This window comes from Taurulus bubalis (assembly GCF_910589615.1).
Source record: "Taurulus bubalis genome assembly, chromosome: 12".
NCBI lineage: Eukaryota > Metazoa > Chordata > Actinopteri > Perciformes > Cottidae > Taurulus > Taurulus bubalis.
Window position 1 is genome coordinate 4301579 of NC_136600.1, and position 20770 is coordinate 4322348.

Genomic DNA, 20770 nt, shown 5'->3' on the forward strand with positions numbered 1-20770 from the left:
AACACAATACATGTGAAGTAACTTCTTTGGGTGGGGAGAAAACATGATATAGTTAAAAAATGTGCCTGTAATGTGTTTCTGGCCCTCATAGGGTTCTCTAAACGTTTCACTCGGCACTAAAGTTCTGGCTTCACCTTCGGCCACAATTAGCACCGTTGTCACTTCCTAGTGATGTCAGTCCACCAACCTTTCCACTCGGCAGCGCTTTGATTACGTCACCAGCAGACTTTTCACCATCCGGTATGCATGCGCTGTTGTCATCATCCTGTCATGTGCTTTTAGTGGCATGTTGTACTTCTTTCATGCAGTTCATTCATATGTCTTTTAAGATATCCTAAAAATGTAGTGAATATGTGTTTCTTTCTTTTTCTGTGCTTTTTCTTTTGCTCCCTATCTAGGTGCTTTTTATGAAGCTTTTATTTCATAACCCAGACTTCAGTTTGTGGCTATTAAATGGACCCTCTTTGGAATAATGGTCCCCTTTGTTACCTTGACTTTATTTATTATATTATACCCCGTCAACTGCCATGGACTTGTATACTGTCTTAACACATCCACATGTTCATGTTCCCTGATCTCTGAACCCCGAATTACAACCCACTTTTCATTCATCTGGAAAGGATCAGCCGTGTACGTATGTGGTATTTGGCATGTAAAAAGGGATGTTGTCATGTTTTGACCAGACGGCCAACTCCGTAAACGGGTGGCATTTGCACGATGTGACAGAAATATGGGGTTAGGTCAGCTCCCTTCTGATCAGCACTTGGGAGACTCACGCTTTCACACGTTGGGGATTATCTTCCATTTTCCCCAGAATGTTCTGCCTCGAGACTCTTGAGGGGATGACCTCATGATTGGATTGTGTGTGTGTGTGTGTGTGTGTGTAATCGCATGATCACAACGTTTTGAGGGAGATTGCGTGGGGATCTGGAAACAGTGCTTCAGTGCAGCCATTATATAATAATATAAAGTAATGGTTGGAAGAGGGGGATTTCAGCTGGGACCGGGCCCCGCAGCTACAGTGCATGTTTGTATTCTGAATTTATTGCCCCCTGTCAATGAATAAATTGGCAAAAGGTTAAAGCATATAGACTGCTGAGCCGTTGTTTCATGTTTTCTGTGTGTACCTGCTCTCTCTTTCCAAAGAGCTTCATGAAGTGATCCAGTTTTTAAAAGAGCAGCTGAGATCAAACGCTGGGAAAGCAACCGACTTCATGTGTGTTGACGCGGCATGTTTGCGATTGATTCAGAGTACAGGATCGACTGTGTGCCGTGGTATGCTGTATTCTCATTGTGTCTTTTCCTCTACGCCCCCTCCAGTTGTGTTCCCCATTATCCGTTATTCCACTTGTAAGCATATCTAAATATAGACCAAGAATTTGCTTAGGGGCACTCTCTTAGTAGTGGCGGTTAAAGAGAAGACTGGGTATTTGCTGTAATTGTAAATGCATGTGTATGGCCTGAGCTTGGGAAGAGAGACGGAGCAGCGTAAATAAAAGCCAAAAGGAGTATCTGGCAGCTGTCTCTCCCCAGCTGCAGCGCAGCTCATTTGTCCCCTCGGACCCGGGTGCACTCCCCGGAGTGGACATTTTGCCTTTTCAGCTGAATACCTTTTGCAAATACCTCTTTACCTCGGCACCCGCTTAACACGACACACATGGAGACGAGGCCCCGTTTCTGCCTTCTCTCCCCTCCCCATTGCTCGGAAAATCGTCCATTTGTGCAGAAAAGAAGTGCACACATCCTGTCCTTATTAGCCGATCCTATAGCAGCCCCACGCATGAGCCCCGCACCGACGGGACAGAACAGGCGGGCCGGCATGCCGCAGCGTTTTATATGGCTCTTGTTCTTAGCCTTTGATGACACTGTTTAGAATAGGAAATATCTAATAAGTCAAGTATTCTGTCTAATGTGCTGCCAGTGGGTTTAGTATTTGCCTGGAGGTCTTGAAACACTATCTCCGCCACAGCAATAATATACATTTAAAATTCTCATGGAGCGGGTGGGAGGGAGCGGCGTAGAGAGAGGAGGTAATGGCAACCATGTGCAGGTTGCAGGGAGGGGAGGGGACATACCTTGGGTCTTTCGAGAGCTCTCTTTTTTGTATATGTCTCTTCTCTATTTTCAATTCATCACAGTCGTGTTTCAAAAGTCAGCAGTAGCTAATGGAACCTGACGTTGTACCCGTTAACATGAATGGGAAACATGGGGGAGGATGATGATGAGGAGGATGATGATGATTAATAGACCGGGTCTGTTCACGATGCACCTGACAGACCTGCAGCTATAGAGGAGGGTTTCCTTGATATGACACAGATGAATACACTGACAGGACCTGACACGTTGCCCTCTTCGCCTTGTTCTCCATGTTTACTTTCTGAGAAGGAGAGGGAGTCCTTTTTGTGGGAAGTGTTTTTATTCTCAGCATCTACAAAGATATACTCCGTGCCCATTTTTTGTAAACGCTTCCGTTTATTCCATTCTTTTTTTGTGCCCACGCTTGTCAGTTCGATATAAACGTCCAGTGATTTATTATTCGGTAGGTAGTTTTATGTGTTTTCTCGTTCCCGGCCCCTTGGAGCCACTGGCGGCTTCTTTATAGTCTCCAAGATGGCACGCTTTGGTAGTAGAGTAAAGATGCCTGCTTTCATTGTCGCTCAAAACCCAGCAACCGACTCAAAGTTGATTTATCTCTTCTGTCACTGAAAGCTTTTTATTGTCCCGGCGGCTGGAACTCTTCCGACATCCGTCAGTCCCCTTTAGACACAACACCGCAGTCGCTGCAGGAACGGTTGGATTTGCTGAGACTCATTTGCAAGAAGTGCAAAATGATTTTACGGACACGGAAAATACCCCAGGGCATGCATTTAAAGTCTCTGTGGCTGTACGATCATCCCATTCTTTGGTCAATGTCTCCATGGTTTTAAATAAGCCAGTTATTTGGTCTGTGTCAGGATCCAAACTAGAAAACAAAAAAAAGATGCTCTCTATTTTCATTTGGTGCTGCGATTCTAAAACAGCATCTTGGTTTGGTTTGAGATAATGCACTTTGTTTTAATACAAATCCAGCTGTTGCACATGTTCAGAGTCTTCCTTATCTCCCCTAAATACATTTATTTGGGGAAGAGATTGTTCGTAGTTTTTGAGCTTCTACTTTTTGCAAATTATGTCTTTTACTGATATAATTCAATAACTGCTGTTTGTGTGTGCACTTTACATCATGTTCTGTCTATTCAACTGTATCTAGATGGAAAAAAACTGAAATCAAAACAGAGCAGATGTTTACTTTCTTCTTCCTTTATGGAACTCATCTCTGCCTGTGAAGGTTTCTCACAGTGCAGCCGAGCCATCACAAGAAAAGGCAAACTACATACGTACATCTCTCCATCTCTGTGCACAGGTGCATCGATGCGAGCAGAAGCGCGGCCGCCGCGACCCCACGGTGGCCGGCGACTCTTCGTCGCGCCACAGCGGGACCGGGCAGGACAGCGGCTTCGGCAGCGACAGCGCCCGCATCCGCATCGTCCAGATCGAGCAGCAGAGCGGGGCCAGCCACCACTGCATCGCCCGGCCCTCCCGCAAGTCCACCATCACCAAGAACCTCAGCTTCATCCCTTTCGACATCTTCCTCACCGCCGGCAGGCTGTCGGTCATGACCTACGCCTGCACCAGCGTCCCAAAGGCCCGTCCCTCGTCGTCGGACAACCCCAGCACACTAGAGAAGAGGGAGCCCGGGGACAAGGTAGACCACAAGGCCGGGACATGGAGGTTCTCTCGTCTGTCACTTCCTGGACTTGTCAGTTTTCCATCTGTGCATATTGTTTTACACAAAAGCAATATGTCTCATAAATGTGAGCTTTGCAGTGCTGTGGACGTTTGAAGGAATCCTATTACACAAATCAAATCAACTTTGCAATTTGAAATTACTTTATGTGGTTTATGAGAGGAATGTCATGCAGTGCGCATTCATAGAACTGAATTTAATCCAATAAAATGACGTGTTTTATGCTTTTGGCGTACGGTTAGTCCATTCCATCTGTCACTGCCCATCTAGAAAGACTTTACATATATATGTATAATGTGTATTGAAGAGCTGCTTTCAGGGGTAATTTGATCCGGGCAGATATGTAGGTGAAAGACTTCTGGGCACCAGCTCAACACTGTCCCACAAACACACACTTGTCACAGGCATTTAAAACGCTCAGGTTTTAAATGCCTGTTTGCTCACATCTACCCTGAGTGGCCGTACACAGCTAGCTCTGTGGACGCGTGTGGATAAGATCTGTGTAAACTGACGCTGGTGGTTACGGTGGAGCAAAACATTAGGAATGTTTCCAGCATCTCATCGAATCAATGCCTCAAATAATTGCTGCGCATTTTGTGAAAAGTGAGGTTTGGCTGAAAACTAAACGATCTCTCTGCATCTACTAGGTGGGGAAAAGTGCCCTCAACCAGCCTGAGGTCCCGCCCGAATCTCCCCCAGTTCCGGCCTCCCCCGCTCCAGAACCGGTTCCGGCCGCCCAGGATGTCCTCGCCGGCCTCACCGCCGAGGACATCCTCACCAGCAGCCACTCCCGGCCGGCCTCTCCGCTGCTGAAGGGAGGCCTGCTGTCCCTGGGCGGCCTGCCGGTTCCCAGCCGCTCTTCGGCCCGCCAGGCGCTGGGCGTGACCATAGTGAGGCAGCCGGGGAGGAGAGGAGCCGGGGACCAGCTGCTGGAACCGCTCCTCTACATCCAGGTGATGCAACCCTCGGCTCAGCTCAGCTGCCACCACCGCAAGCAGAGGATGGAGCTTTCTGTGTTCGACGTGGCCTTGAGAGGGGTGGCCTCTGACTACAAGTGCCTCGGTAAGAGAGATCAGGAGGGGCGTCTGGTTAGAGTAACGCGTGGGATTTGGATCTGATTTTCATGTTAAATGTTGACGCCATCTCTTATCCGACCTGCCCTCTACCTTTTCTCCTTCTCCATCTCCTCATGCTTCATCCAGACCCAGGAAAGACTCTGCCAGAGTCTCTGGACTACAACGTGTTTTGGCTGCAGACGGTAGCGGGAGAGTCGGACAGTAAAACGGGCATCCCTCCCCCTCTGCTCTGCCTCCAGATCAAAGATTTCCTCAATGGACCGGGTGGGGATCGCACACACTCAAACACATGCAGCTCCCGTGCACTCACGCTAGCACGCTAACATGCTAACACGCTCACATGCTAGCAGGCTCCTTTGCTACACAAAGCATCCGTTTCACATTCAATCTCATTTTCAGGGGGAAGCACACACATGCATACTGATCAAAGTAGCTGTGTGGGCACATGATGAGCAGTCTAATTGTTTTCTTTCAACACACCCTCCTGTGTAACGTCCTGTGGATTTGCTTTTCGCAGGGTTTGGTTGTCTATTTTTAGACTGATGTGATATCCATATGAGCAGCTTTAAGCTAAGGTTGTTGACCCAAGGGTGGGGCTGACATCCTACCCAAATACTACAGCAGTGAATCAAAGCGTGGAGTGGGCTTTCGAGTGTGTGCAACCTTGTTATCCCCGCGAGGGTCTTCATGGAGAGCGTGCGTAGGCGCAGGACATCCTTTCGAGTTCAGCTCCCCGAGTCCAGCGGGCCAGATGCTGCAGATGCCGCGGACACACACTCTTGACATATAGTCTGTCTTCCCTCCACATGCATACAATCCAGAGCACATACTGTGCATGTACACACACAAAAAGGGAGTCGAACCGTAGGTGTCATTGAGGGGAGCGTCCACACCCAATCCCTTCCTGCTGTCGGCGGAAAAGAGCCCCCAGCTTCTCCGTCCACCTGGAATCACACGACACAATGCGGGACCTTCTCTGCAAACACGTCCACCTACCGCTCCGCTCAGTCCAGATGGTGCCAGCTGTTGAATTACAGCGTGAGCAACCTTTCCACGAGGCATGAATTACATCAGTTTTTTACGGTAAATGAATAAATAAATGTGATTCCTGTCTGGCGCGAGAGTAGAGGCAGGTTGACGTAGCAGTGGAAAGAGAAACTGTCCCTCAACAGGGAGAGCATGTACTGCGCTGACCTCTCGTCTCCCTGTGGAGAGGAGCGAGAAGGAGGAACAGCAGCAGATGCAGTATTGTTTCCAAAGGTTAAACAAATATTGAAATAGATTCTGCTTCACTTTGTGTATTTATCTATCAGAAATTGCATTACATTCTACGAATGTGATTTTATTAACAGGATGTTTCACCGAACGGGGTCACATCTCTATTACATTACGCCGGCTGACTCCGGTGTTTAGGTTGAAAGCGCAGATGTCGACGTATGTGCGGATCGTGCGGATGCACAGTCAGGTGCGATCCGCACAGACGTCGACATGTGAGCGATTGTGCTTCGATCACAATCGCTCACATTCATCCTCCTGCATGCGCGCGCATGTGAGCAACGCGCTCCCGCATGACTCAGACAGGATCCAGGCTCAGTGTGAGGTTGCCCCGGGTCAGGCTGTGCTGGAAATATCTGGAATTGACCACACATGCTACTGGTTCCACCCTCACAGACACACACATACACACACACATACACTCACACATTTTGTTGTTTGGTTAGATGACTCTGGTGGAGATAATTATCCTCTCCTGGGACGGGGGAGCAGAGGAAGAAGTTACAAAGAAGCAGTGAATGGATGCTGACTTTTGTGTGGAGAACAGTAATTCCTGTTGTTTGAACCTGAACCAGTCATAAGACAGTTACAGTCAAAGTGTTGATGCCTAGGTTTAGCACACTTGTTTGGATTCACCTCATTTCAATAGGAAGCGAAGCTGTAGGGAGGATGGATGGAAACCGGATCAGGAGGAAAGAGTGCCGGTCTGCGTGTTGCGATGTGTCTCGTGTCTGGCGGCCATGCTTTGATTCGACAGCGCTTCGCATTTGATTTGTTCCAACGAGGCAAACGAGAGCAGACCGCCGCGAGGCCACGTCTCGCTGCGTGTTTACGGCAATGTGCTCGCAATTTCAGCAGCATTTATTCGCCGAGACCAATCAGAGCTGCCCCGCCAAGGATGCCGAGTGGGAAACACTTGTAAGGTGTGTACTGTAAGCTGGACGGTGTTTCAGCGCAGACCCTCACTCAGCAGCACGTGTGTGTATAAACATACAGGAAGCCACTTCTGTAAACCGGGAGGGTTCAAGGCTTGACCAGCAAACACATACATGATGAAAGGCCGGGATGTTTTTTAAAATGTATTTTTTCAACATGAGCAGGGTTCATTCAGACAGAAGGGAGTATCGAACGTGAACAGAAATTTATGACCGATTCTTCCACACCCATATTTTGCAAGCCATATATCTGCCGAACATTCTACGACACAATATGGCATTTTTCAACACACAAATCATGACACAATGTAATTTGCTCGAGACCTTTCTGTGTCTCAGCAACACACTCTCCGAGAACGCCCAACTAACGCACTTTGGTGATGCTGAATGTGGCTGTTAGCTGTGCAAATATCTAATGATAGCAAAAATAACTAATAATAAATAGATTATACAAATATAAATGTCATCCACTCTTGTCGGTCTGACTACTGATAAGCATCTGGGGGCAAGATTCTACATTTCTGGGGTTTCGGTGTCGGCGAACAGCCCACGACCTCGGGAGACAGGAAGTGTAGACCATTTCAAACCGTTGGCGTAGCTTCATCTTTATTACGGAGCATCTTTGGGTTCAGTAATTGGCCAGCACACACACACACACACACACACACACATACACACACATATTCCCTGCTCTCCCTCTCTCATCTTCCCTACTCGCCTCCAGCCTTTGAGAGGGTCAGTGAGTGGGTCCAGAGATGTAACTGCTACCACTTGGAGACGGGAGAAGCAACAGGTGATAGATTAGCTAGAACAAATTGGAACCATTACTCTCCCGCGTCCCTGGTTCCCGTCAAGCCATGGGCTCGCAGAAATGTTGTCAGTTACTGTATACAAGCCTGTGCCCCTCCGAACCGTCCAGAACCACTCTAATTCGAGTCAGATGCTCTCAGAGGCACGTGTCACTGGCCTTACTCGGTATGAGGCGCTTTCTTTGTGGGATTCCACAGATATCCACTCCAAAAACACAGACGTACACCCATACCCTTCACATGCGGACCCTGTGTAATTGGACACATTGCCACCTTTCAGACGCAGGCTTTCTTCTTGTCGAGAGTCAAGCGTAGAAGCCGGCCCCAGAAATCAAAGGTGGGGTGGGAATAAAAACAATGTTCGCAGCGAGCCGCGCAAACGCACATACCCAACGCCAGGTTCAAAGTGGGGACGGCGTCAGGCATGACCTCGCCAGAAGAGAGGCACGGTGTGTGTGTGTGTGTGTGTGTGTGTGTGTGTGTGTGTGTGTGTGTGTGTGTCTGCCTCTGCCAGACCTTGATCTCCCACTTTCTCAAGCGCTAATAGAGTCTGACACCTGAGAAGGGCCGGCCTCTGATTCCCCCCAGCCTGTTCACATTAAGTCCTGTTCTTTAAAAGGTATGTGAGCACCACCTCTCCACCTCTAGGCTTGACGCTTTGCTCCAATAGTCTTATGGCTGAAGCCAAGGTGTTCCCAATAAAAACACAGGTATGTGCTGGAAAGCCCTCTTTCGGCTCGGCGATGAAAGTGCCACCGCGCTTTCTAAAACTGATGTTTCCTCCTTTTAATTAAAAAAACAAAATCTCTCCTCCTAAAGCTTAACCGGCACTTGCGTAACATTCAGTCCTTCACTTGACAGTGGTTCAGAGGTCTTTATCGTAATGCTGCGTCACATCTTAATCCATAAATATAGGGTTTTGCAGCTCAGTCTGTAAAACATATAAGTCTGTCACGGCTTGTTAATATATTTTTTTGTTTAGTTCTTTTTTGGCTGAGGTTGTAATTTCCTCGTTTTATGCCTTCTTCGCCTGCATAGTGAAACCACACGGTCTCTCACACACACACGGCTCCGGAGAAACAAGCAAACGTAGGGGAAACGACACAGATGACTCGACTCGAAGCCGCATACTGCTGTGATGTGAGTTTATTAGACTTATGCGAGAGATTCATCTTTTGGCATCGCTCCACCGCAGTAAAAAAGCTCTCCATCGGTTGCTGGATGAAGCCAGGGGGAAGCATGTACAGATGCTGTTCCTCTGCACGGCCCTCCGTGGAGAGCTGCTGAGTTCACACAGCTTAAATCAACTAAGTCAGATGCACTTTATCCTGATGTCCTTTGACAATGTAGACTTCCCTTTCACTGATCTGTCAAAGAAGTGTATCAGGTAGCTGAATTGCAGCATGGTGCATGTCTCAAGTCTTTTAATGGCATGCAATTAATAAACAAGCTGCATGCTGTAGGCAAGGCACGTTTATTTGTAGAGCACATTTCAACAACAAGGCGATTCAAAGTGCTTCACATAAAACCATTAAAAGCATCAAAACATAATGCAGAGAAAACAGGATTTAAAACAGTTAAGAAAACATTAAAACAGTCAAAAAGCAAAAAATACAATAAAAGTTGCAGTGCAGTTTAAGAAATAAAATGCAGTAGTGAGATGCAGTAATTGAATCTGGTTCAATGAAAAGGCAGCAGCAAACAGAAAAGTCTTCAATGTGGACTTAAAGGAGCTGAGGGTCTCAGCAGACCTGCAGCTTTCAGGGACCTTGTTCCAGATATGTGGAGCAGAAAAGCTGAACGCTGCTTCTCCATGTTTAGTTCTGACTCTTGGAACAGAAAGTAGACCCGTCCCAGACGACCTGAGGGGCCGGGATGGTTCATCAGGTAGCAGCAGATCACAAACATACTTAGGTCCTAAACCATTCAGTGCTTTATAAACCAGCAGCAGGATTTTAAAGTGAATTCTTTGTTGGACAGGGAGCCAGTGCAAAGACCTCAGAACTGGTGATGTGATCCCCTTCCCTGGTCTTAGTGAGGACTCCAGCTGCAGCGTTCTGAATCAGCTAAAGCTTTCTGATTGTACTTAATTCCTTTTCCATTTTCAATGAAAACTGTTTTGGCCAACAAACATAAATCTTTTTTGAAGGAGACATTACTATGCTCCCTATCATTGTGAGCAGTTTGCGAGAAGTCATTGCTGAATGCTAAACGCTGTATGTGGTCTCTCTCTTTAGGTTAGGATAGGTTCCTTCATACACGTCTCAGCTGTGTGTGATGTGACGTAGAAAAGACAAAGCTGTGACAATGCCAGGCTTTTTACCCAACATGTGCGTCCTTTATCAAGGAAAAGTGAAACACGTAGCTCACTCCAGACCAGGTGAGTTTCTGAACAAACAGGTAATGAATCCCTTACTGGGTTTCTCATGACTGGGGAGGAGAGGGACAATCAATAATGAGGACCAGGTCCCCCGTGCAGAGAGCCAGGCGGGCCCACGGTGAATCAGAGACAGCTTTGTGTGATTACAAAGAGGAGGAGGGGTTGATTAGATGGAGGGGTGAGTAAGAGTAAAAGACAGAAAGAGAAGAGAAGCAGAAGGACGGGCTACATGAAACGGAGGGAGAAATAAAAGGGTGAAAGTAGAAGAAGCAACGGGGGAACCTGGACGAACAGCTGCACACGGGCTATTTCTTCCACCACTGGAAAGTTTCCTGGTGATAAGTCAAGTGGAAATGATAAGCTACATTGCACAGCAAATTCCACCGTCTTTTCCTCCAATTCCTCTCCAGCCGGGCTTCCATTTGACCGTGTGCCTCCAAGGAGAGACAAGCCTGAGGGTGTGTGTGTGCGTGTGTGTGTGTGTGTGTGCGCGTGTGTGAGCGTGTGCTCGTGCTCGCCGGCAGCCTTCCCGCTCGTGTCGTCCAGCTCCTACCTGGGGAGGAGACAGACGGGAGGCCTAAAACCCTCTAAACACTGGTGCCTTGATGAGACCATGAAGAACAGCTGCACTTGTTTTTCGGGGCCGCTTCCCTTCTCCCATCATCATGACCAAGTGGAAAAATGGGATAATGGAAGTGGTGTAAAACGGCATTGAGTTAATTCACGTGTCTCTGTAAATTCCAGTCAAGTGTTTGAAGGAGAGAGAGCGAGAGAGAGAGAGTGAATTCTGGTTTTATGCGGCTGGCATGCAGAAAGGATGCTGTGCTTCAGCAGTGTTCCACGTTGGGACGTCACAGTGAGACAGACAGTGATTGTGTGTCTGTGTGCACACAGGAAGACGGTGGGATTGCACGCAGCTGCTCTTTAACAGGTCCTCGCATGCAAAGCTGGGTGATTAGAAGAGGAGGAAAGGGTTCAGAGTTTGATTTAAGAGACATGGCATCAGGCAGTAGTCCAAGAGTCAGATAGCCACAGATCCCTCTGGGACCCTGCCGGTATCCGCCCTGTTCTGAGAGGGACGTTCATGGTGGGTTCTCCAAATGAGAGCAAGGGGCTCAAAGCCAACTGCATTTATTCAGGTTTGGTCCTGGGGTTACAAAGTTTACCAAAAGCATTGCTCTCTCTCGTTTTCTCCCTCTCTCTGTATCTCTCTCTCTCTCTCTCAATTCAATGAGCTTTATTGGCATGAATGTAACAAACGACAATATTGCCAAAGCATTACAACAACAAGATTACAGTAAATGTGTTAAAAGACAAGGAAACGGTTGTGTTTCATATTTTTTTTCTCTCTCGCTCTCTCTCTCTTTCTCGCTACTTCCTGCACTGTTTTTGATCACTCAGTACTAAATATAAGTCAGGATGAGCACAAGAGATGACATTTTTGAGAGACTTCTAACAGCTGTCCATAAAGGGAAGTTGGCGTTTGTAAAGTGTTGCTGACAGTTTAAAAAAAAAAAGCCTCATTATATTTTGTCACTTTGCTGTACTTATCTTTTCCTTTCCCTCGTTTTCTCCACAGCTGAGCTGAATGTGGAGCTGTCTCGCCCTCTGAAAGTCAACCCCACGCTAGCGAAGCTGGAGCAGGCCCAGGCCTACCTGAAGAAAGTTCTGCCGAACCACACGTGGGACGCCTCCGGTAAACCAGCGTCCGCCGCCTGCACCCCTCACTCCTCCCCGGCGAAGACGCCGCCCAGGCCCTTCCCCCCTCGCCCGGAGCCTCAGCACCCGGCGGAGGCCAGCGGCGTCGGGGCCCCGGCGCTGTCCTTCACCAAGGTCTCCCTCCACACCGCCCAGATAGTGGTCGTCATGGAGACGGAGGCCCATCCAATGAGGCCCAGCGTGACGGTAACGGTGTCGGCCATGACGGGAAGCGTGAACATGAAGTCAGGGCCGAGGATAGAAGGTGAGGAACAAAAAAAATCTCACATCTTTCTTTTTGTGATGACATGAGCTCACGAGAAGTAAACGTCTCACTACATGTGTTCAGAACCGTTTCTATGCTCTTCTCTAACTTAGTTCATACATTTCTCTGAGCTCAGTAAAGGAGCGAGACCTGAGTTGTCTTGCTCCAAAGCAGCAAGGGCCTGGACCTTAAGTGACTTACTTTATTATTGTATTTTTCTTCATGTGAAATTGCAGTCAAAACCAGTGATGTGATCCATTGCAAAATATTGCCACTTGTTTCGGGTAAATTCTTGAAGCAGGTGGAGCTACATTGGAAACAACTGCGATGACCTCACCCCATTTGGCAGATTCCATCAACTTTTAAAGAAACCACAAGACTCAGTAATGCACTACACTAAATATACATGTTTTTGTGTGTGTGTCATTTGCCCCATACCCGAGCTCACCAGGCGTTCCAACGGGAACCGATCCAGGCCCTTTGGAAATGAAGTAGTTACACAGAGCTCCAAAATATCCAATATGAAAATGTAGCGGAGGACAAATTGTTCTGTGTCACCGTGACACCGAACAGATATTGATGTGGACAAATTGTAAAGCGCTGTATTGAGCTCACCACACTTATGTGTTAGTCAGATAAAAATGTGTCCAGGATGTAGCTGTTGAAACATGCTCCCGTAATGAGTTTGATTAAATAGCAGGTTGTATAAAGAGTGAATACATATTGATCAGTATCTCACTGACTAGTTCCATCAACGCTTCACACCCCTTTGTGTGTGTGTCTCTGCCTCTCTGCCATTCATTCACACTGGGAGCAAAATACCACTATTGCTTCCAGTAAAATTTAGAATATTTTTTTGACACATGCTAGCAGAGTCTGCCAAAAACAAGATTTGTCAGTCCTGTAAAGTGAGCTGTTTGTGTTAGTCTTGGATCTGAAGCTGTTGTGAGACGTTCTCGTGTGTGTGAGGGATGTTTGCCTTCGTGTTAGGACCGAACCCGGCCTTCATCATGCACACGGACTATTATCCAGGAGGCATCGCACTGTTTCCATTCGGACAATCAGAACCGCTAATGCTAATGTAAATTCACAAAGCTTCCAATTCCTCCGTGCCGTTGGGTGTGAGCCGACGCGCTGTAAGCTGTGAGCAGGGATCCTGTTTTCTTTGTTTGGGGGTTTGTGTTTGAGTTTTTTGCTATTGTTTTGACACGTCTTCCAAATTGGACAGCGGATGGAAACAAAGCGATGATGGAGCGAGGGAGCTGACATGCCACGTGAAGGAAATAACAGGGATCGCTCATAATGATGTGAGAAGACGGGTTGTACCTCGGCACCGAGCAGCAAGTCCCCTGTGGACTGGGGTCGCAGGGGGACGAGGACGGAGCCGGAGCCGGGCTCCCTAAGTGCCTGCATGTGTTTGACAGATGTTGTTATATTGGGTTACTTCAGATAAAATGATCGTCGAAAATGTTAATTAAAACCTCAAACAATTTGCAATTTGTTTACTCAAATCTGCATAACTGCACGGTGACACAATACCCAGCGCTGCTGCCTGCTCTGATTTTCACCAGCTTTTTAGCGTTCATCCATCTTTGATGTGTTGACTTGATAAACACAGTTGAAACTGTGTGTGCAATGGAAAAAGAAATAGAGTTGCAAGACAATTGTACTGATGTGAGAGCTAATCCCCTCCCACCCACTTTGCTTTCAGATGCCTTTTCATGGGGTTCTACCAGAACCTAACATCGAGGATTATACCTATAACCATCTGAACCCTTTATGAGACGTTATACCGATCACCCTTGTATGGCGTAATGGTTCCACCCAGAACCCTCTGTGGAGGTTCTATCAGAACAGTTCCACCTTCTAAGGGTGTTCACAAGAACCCACCCAAGGGTTCTACCAAAGACCCTTTTATTATCCTTCATCTAGAACCCACCCCAAGGATTCTAGAGAGAATTCTTAAATACCATGACAATGTACAGAACCTTTACATATTTCAATGATTTCATCTCAATCCTGCAGGGGGTTCCACTGGGAATCCTTTTTTTTATTCCAAGGGTTTCATCGAGAACCCATTTATATTCCAAAGATGTCATGTAGAACCCACCCATGGAGGGGTTTATCTAGAACCCTTAAGGACAGGGTTGTTGGTCCACAGTCACAATTGTTTTTGGGGGGGTGAGTTCCCTTTTAACGCCCATGCTTTTAACAATCCTTGAAGAACTCTTTATTCCCCAAACGGTTCTCTGGATGAAAAGGTTCTTCATGGAACCTTCCTGTAATAAAAGAACCTGTGTCTTCAGAAGCAACTGGTTCAGGGGAGAACATCAAAACCTCTTTGGTTTGTTTATGGTAAACAGCTTAGTGTGCAGTGACCTGTCTTTTCCTGGATATTACTTACCCTTACTCCCAGCAGCTTGAAACAGAGACGCCGCTTCCCGTAAAACCTTCTAATTTTACTGGACGCAAATACAAATGTTGGGTTCAGGACCACTAGTGTTTATTGGTATCCACTGGTTCATTTAGGCCCAAAAAACACAACATCATGTATGACTGTTCTGAACAAGACGCTATAATAACTGCTGTGAAACTAATGCTGTAATAATGTGCAGCTAAAGTTTCATTCTCCTCATCTATCATATTCTAGTGCTCTATGAAATACCGGAGAGGTTTCAGACTGATGTTTCCAGACTGTGAGAGCAAACTCCTGCAACAATGAGAGTAGCATGTTTGTCTCACCTTTTGTTTCTTCTTTTCTTCTGGATAACGTTAGCACTCTTGTAGCTCTTTGTCACAACAAACCCCCCCGAGGGCTTCTTCACATAGTGTTTCCAGACTTGTTGCCGTCGAACGGAGACAAACTGTCTCCAATTACGCAGACTGATCACTGGTGACAATAGATGTATCTGCTGACTTTTAGCCTCAGCTGCACCGCCTCCATCACTCAGCACTCGGGCCCCTCCAGTCGACTCCGTACACCTCAGAAAACAAATACCTTGGAATTTTTTCTTTCTTTTTTTCTCTCACAAAGATAAAGGTTTGGATTCCCGTGCCGTTCGGTCGAGCGTTTGAGCTGCCACGATAAGTCAGCGGGAATGACCCCCCCGGGAGAGGCTGTACATGAGAGATGTAAGACAGAAGAATGCAGCACGACTACCGCTACAGCGTGCACCACTACTGTTGCTGCTGTTGCTCATTCAGGTGGCAGGCGGAGAGCGATGGACCTCGGGATGATGCAAGGAGAAAACAGGAGAGGGGAGGGAGAGGGAAGAGTTGTGAATGACTGGAAGCAGGAGGGCGATGGAGATAGAGAGAAGTAGAGGGGGAGGAAAGGAAATGGTGTAAGGGGAGGAGGACGGAAGCACGTAGGAAAGACAAAGTAGGATGAAGGAAGCAGGAGAGGTGGAGAAGGAAAGATGGAATGCCGGACAGGAGAAGACCACAATGTGTGAGAGCAGTACCAGGGCTCTCCTCAGTACATGTTGTCTTCATCAGCGTTCAGCCATAGCTGCAACGGGGTGAGGACCCTGTCACCCCACCCCTCCCTCATCCCTGGAACATCTGGGGCTCTGTACCTGCTCATGGCAGCCCCCAACCCACCTCTGCCAGGGGACAAGATGGAGAGAGAGGGGATTAGGTTGACAGTGAGGTGTGTTACCAGATCCTGTGTTAATGAAAAGCAAGTGGAAGGCCCGCATACCTCCCCTCCGTCCACGGCTCCCCACTCCCCAAGGTAGGGGGGCATTTATAGTTCAATGAAAGAAAGGAGAGGGGGAGGGGGGGACTGAGAGAGAGAACACATGTCTTAAGGTCCATGAAACAAGACCCTCCCTAATCTCTCAGCTCCACATCGGACTGCCCATAGAGTGCCCCCGATTTACTAAGAACACACACACACACGCACGCACACACACACACACACACTTATCAGCAGAACATATTACTAGTGCTTGCTGTTTCACATGCGTGCAACAACAACAACAAAGCTTCCCCTCGGCCCTTTGCCTGTGCGGACCCCCTGCTTCTTCACGGTGATTTACTCCACACACTTCTGTTGGTAGAAGTTTAGCTCTGCATTGAGTTTTCTTTTTTGTTTTCTTTTGTTTCCCCTGGACATTTTTTTTCATCTATCATATTATTTATTTTTCAATAGTCAGGGAGAGGCAACGCCCAAGACGAGGAAAGACACCCCACGGTGACCTGGCAAGTTAACCCGACTAATAAATCGCTTTCGAAGCATTAAACATATAAATGTATCACTGAGAAGACATGAGGGGGGAAACTGTCCAGCAAGGTATTTGTGAACATATAAGACTGTGGCTCAGTGGTTAGCATGCCCGTCTTTCAATCAGAGCGATCGGTGGTTCGAGCCCCGGCTCCGCTTGTCCATGTGTCCTTGAGCAAGACACCTAAACCCAAATTGCTTCCCGTTGCTGTGTCTACAGTGTGTAGAGCAAACATGTAAGTCGCTTTGGATAAAAGCGTCAGCTAAATGAAATGTAATTAGGATCATTTGCATATCGTCCCATGCCTGCTCCACAACCAAAACATATTAAACATTATCACATAACAGAGCAAAGCAGCAAATCTAGAGGATAAGGTTTGTTATATTTGCTTTAAATTCATTCTTTTAGTTTAAAGCTACAAGCACAAAGAATGACAGCTAACAGCCAACTGAACGAACTTGTTTGTTTTAAAACAGAAGACATGATCTAGCTTCGAGCGAGTCTCCCACGTAGATAGAAATAGCTAGCCGTCTTGGGCCAAATTCAGTATGAGCTGTGAAAAAACTAAATGTTCTTTGTAAAATCTGTACAGACAACAAGAGCTGATCTGCTCTGTTTGTCCAGAACTAACCAGATAATTGTGGTTGTCATCTTAAACGGTCACAATCCTGAACAATGCAAGCACGATCATAGTTCAGTCAAGACCATAATGTTGTTTAATAAAGAAGCCAGTCCTGAATCAGGATGGGATTTAAGAAGCCAACCTTTTATCAACATTGTGCTTTATTTGATCCAGGTCTGAGCGGGACCCTGCCAGACTAATGTAACCCATAAGATTGGTCCAGGCCGGCTGGTCGGTTCTCTTTTCCCACTGGGCACCGCACACCAGCCGGAGCAGCCCTAGAGAAAGAGAGCGATTTCTTTTTAAATTACATTTTGAAAATAACCAAAACCACACCGATAATTTGTCAGGACCCATCAGGCTTGAGTTGGGTAACGGAATGGCATACTGGGAAAACAGCAAATTGTGGGAACACGGCCCTCTTTAATCACAGCTTTACCTCGATCTAATGTAGAGCTGAATTCAAACACGCCTGCCATACGTGTCGCAACTGTCACTGAACCCATGTGCAACTCATCAACACTCGTCAGTCTCTGTGTGACGGCCTGATGACGCACAGCTGCGTCCCGGCTAGGAACCCAGTTTCCTCCAGTGTCCCCTAGTGGTCTTGTGGTGAGGGGGTAGTGTATTTCTGTGGTGACTGACAGTATATTACTCCTATTACTCCTACCATCCCAGACAGTCTTCGGGGGCCCCCGCTAGTTAGGTAATGACTCCTTTAGGTCTAGTCTAATTGATACCAGCGCATCCCGCGGTATAAATCCGCCAGGCAGTGGTCAGATAACGGCTGCCAGGGAGAAAACCGACACGGTAAATCAATGTCTCCGATTCCTATCTCATCCCACATGAGCGCTTGCCAGAAATGCATTTCACTTTGGGGAAGGTTCCCAACCACCTCCCACCCTGCTCCCCGAGGGGGAAAGGTTGCGTGTCGCTCTGCGCTGGTTTACTGGCGAGTGAGAGCTTGGGCGACACGCAGGTGTAGGTTGGTGTGCACGGATCAGTGTGTTCATTCCAAAGTGTGTTTTACAGCTTTTCCACACACGGTAGTTCCATTGTTTTAGCTCCCGCTCACACACACAACGTTCGTTTCTTTCCTAAGTGACGATGTATCTCAGCCTCTAGTTCAGGGGTCTCAAACTCAATCTGGCTTGGGGCCACCGCTGGTATTGTGATCTCATCGGAGGGCCACACAGAAACTGCAATATTTTTGAAAGTTTACTTATTTATTTACTTTTACTTTAATTTTTTACAACGAGCAGTTCCATTTGTACTTTTATATTACTATTATATTTCTTGCCAGATACCTGCCAACGCTTCTGCTCACACAGCTGAGCCACACTAAGCCTGGACCTGTACTTGCATTTATTAAAGTTCATAGTCGAGAACGGTTTCTCACAGATATGTGCTTCCACAAAGGCCTTTGACATTATTTTGAGCCTAAACTAATTATTTTGAGCCAAACTAAATAAAAAAATGTAATAGAATTTTGTTTTTGATTTCAATTGTATATTAAGGGGTAGTTTGAATTTATAGGAAGAAGAAACAAATTTAAAAAGAAAAATATGATCATTTTGGCATTATGTAGCGGGCCCCTTGGGAGGGCCGCCAGTTTGAGACCCCTGCTCTAGTTGGTGCTCTGTCGCTGCTTGTTATGAGTAAAGACGATGCTTTAACTGTAGAGAGTGTGTGTCTCTTTAAATGATGTGTATAGGTTGTTAAATGAGCGGCTGCATAAGGAAATCACCAAAGTGCTTTCAAGGTGCTGCTCTGTGTGGCACAAACGGCAGGATCTATTTCATTCAGCCATCTGACACAGTGGAGCCACCTCAAATACCCCCAAAACAACAGCTGTCTCCGGTGTGTGTGTGTGTGTGCGTGTGTGTGTGTGTGTGTCTTGGTTACCAGTGACACAATGTTCTTACATTTCTTACATGGCGACCACATGCTCACAGGTAACTCCTGCCTCCTCCTCCAAGACTTTCCCAGCTCTTTTCCTTCACCTCCTCAAGATTCCCTCCACTCCTCCCTTCCCATGGCACGGAGCTCACGGCTCAGCAGCGTAATGCCTATTGGCTTTGTCTGCTATCGCATCCCTGGAAAACAAACCCGAATGGCGGCGGTGCGGTCGTACGTGGAGAGAGCGCAATGTGCCTCTGACTATTATTCCACCTGGATGGAAGAATGGCGTTAAGAGGTGAAGAAAGAAGGGGATTCCCCCTCATTAAACCCCTCCCGATTAGGGTGATTATTAAGAGCGCTGGCTGCTGCTGCTGCTGCTGGCTTTAGCACCAGGATGCTGCAGTCAACTGGGCTGCAAATGACGCATGGTGAGACAGGAGAGAACGCTTTGATGCACATTGGTGTGTGTGTGTGTGTGTGTGTGTGTGTGTTTTTATTTCCACTTGTTCACCTGGGTGTGCACGGTCTGCATTTACATGCATTTGGCTTTTTTCTTTTCTGTATGCGTGTGTGAATATGTGTGTGTCTCATTTTATACGCGTGTGAATGAAAGATCCTCCGTTTAACAAGCCAGTTTGGGAGTTCCCTCCGTGCTGTCTAATAAATCCTAGCCGCGTCCACAGTTCAGTAAGAAATCTCTAACAGCTCGCTCTGCACCGCGAGATATTAGCAGGTGAACTGCCAACTGGTATCAACAGTGTCTTTCCTGAGAGGAATGAGTCATCCCAGTGTAATATTTCCCCCCACGATGATTTATCAAGAGCAGCTCTCTTTCATTGGATACCCCCCTGTTGTGTTATTGCACTCTAACGTTGAAAAAGATGTTCCTTCGTCAGCTGACCAAGCCGTGAGGACGCTTGTGTGTCACGTCTTTATCAAATTCTCTCTCTCGCTCTCTCTCTCTCCCCCACTCTGGTTCTGTGTCTCTCTCCCTCCCTCCATGTCTATATCTATTTGTGTCCTCATTTATCACCTCGCCCCACTCCCTTCATACTTTCCATCTCTTCCATCCAGCATGCTTTACCTCACGTGAACCCCAAGCAAACTAAGGTTGTTCTTCAAAGGACTGATATATACATAGGGATTTAAAAATAATAATAATAATAATAAAAGCACTGCATAGAATTGCCATATTTGTGAAACACGTGCCAGGTGGAGAGCGGTTGGCTATTGGTGGCTCCGGGAGATGGATGCCCATTCAGTGGGCGCAGAGCAAACCCTGCTGGTACCGGGGAACCCAGCGGGCCGGTGGAGCGCTGGATCTAACCCGATTAACGGCAGCAACAGAACATCTGGCAGTAGATAACTCTACAACACCAGTCGGCAACCTCTGGGTCTGAAAAGTGAAGCCACTGAGGAAGTGCCTTAAACTTGCATTCTCTCTAGTGACCACCAGAGGGCAACTCCTCTGGTTGTATAGAAGTCTATGCTTCATGTGTTAAAGCTGCATTCTCTCTCCTGACCACCAGGGGTGACTCCTCTGGTTGTATAGAAGTCTGTATAAATGACTCTACTTCTCTTGATTTATTGTAAACATGAGTTTATGTCTTAATCTCTAGTTTCAAGTCTTCTTCAATACAGCATGATGTTCATTTAGTAAATGATGGTCATTTAGAGTCAAACAGACCATAAAGCAGGGGATGCTTTAGGGCGGGGTTGACAGGTCAACACCATGACATTGTCCAGTCCACAAAATGTCGAACTTATGGCTTCTGTCGTCAAACCAATGTTTGAC

The 20770-nt window shown here is 47.1% G+C and overlaps 1 protein-coding gene across 1 annotated transcript in view; it reads left to right on the forward strand.

Annotated features, from left to right (window-relative positions):
- The window catches only part of vps13b (vacuolar protein sorting 13 homolog B), a gene marked incomplete at its 5' end in the record, with an annotated part of 310239 nt that overhangs the window by 222876 nt on the left and 66593 nt on the right, over positions 1-20770 (forward strand). Inside the window, 4 exons of the mRNA XM_079226893.1 lie at positions 3401-3742; positions 4432-4846; positions 4987-5124; positions 11839-12222. Coding sequence (XP_079083019.1) covers positions 3401-3742; positions 4432-4846; positions 4987-5124; positions 11839-12222 — 1279 coding nt within the window. The remainder of the gene's footprint in view (positions 1-3400; positions 3743-4431; positions 4847-4986; positions 5125-11838; positions 12223-20770) is intronic.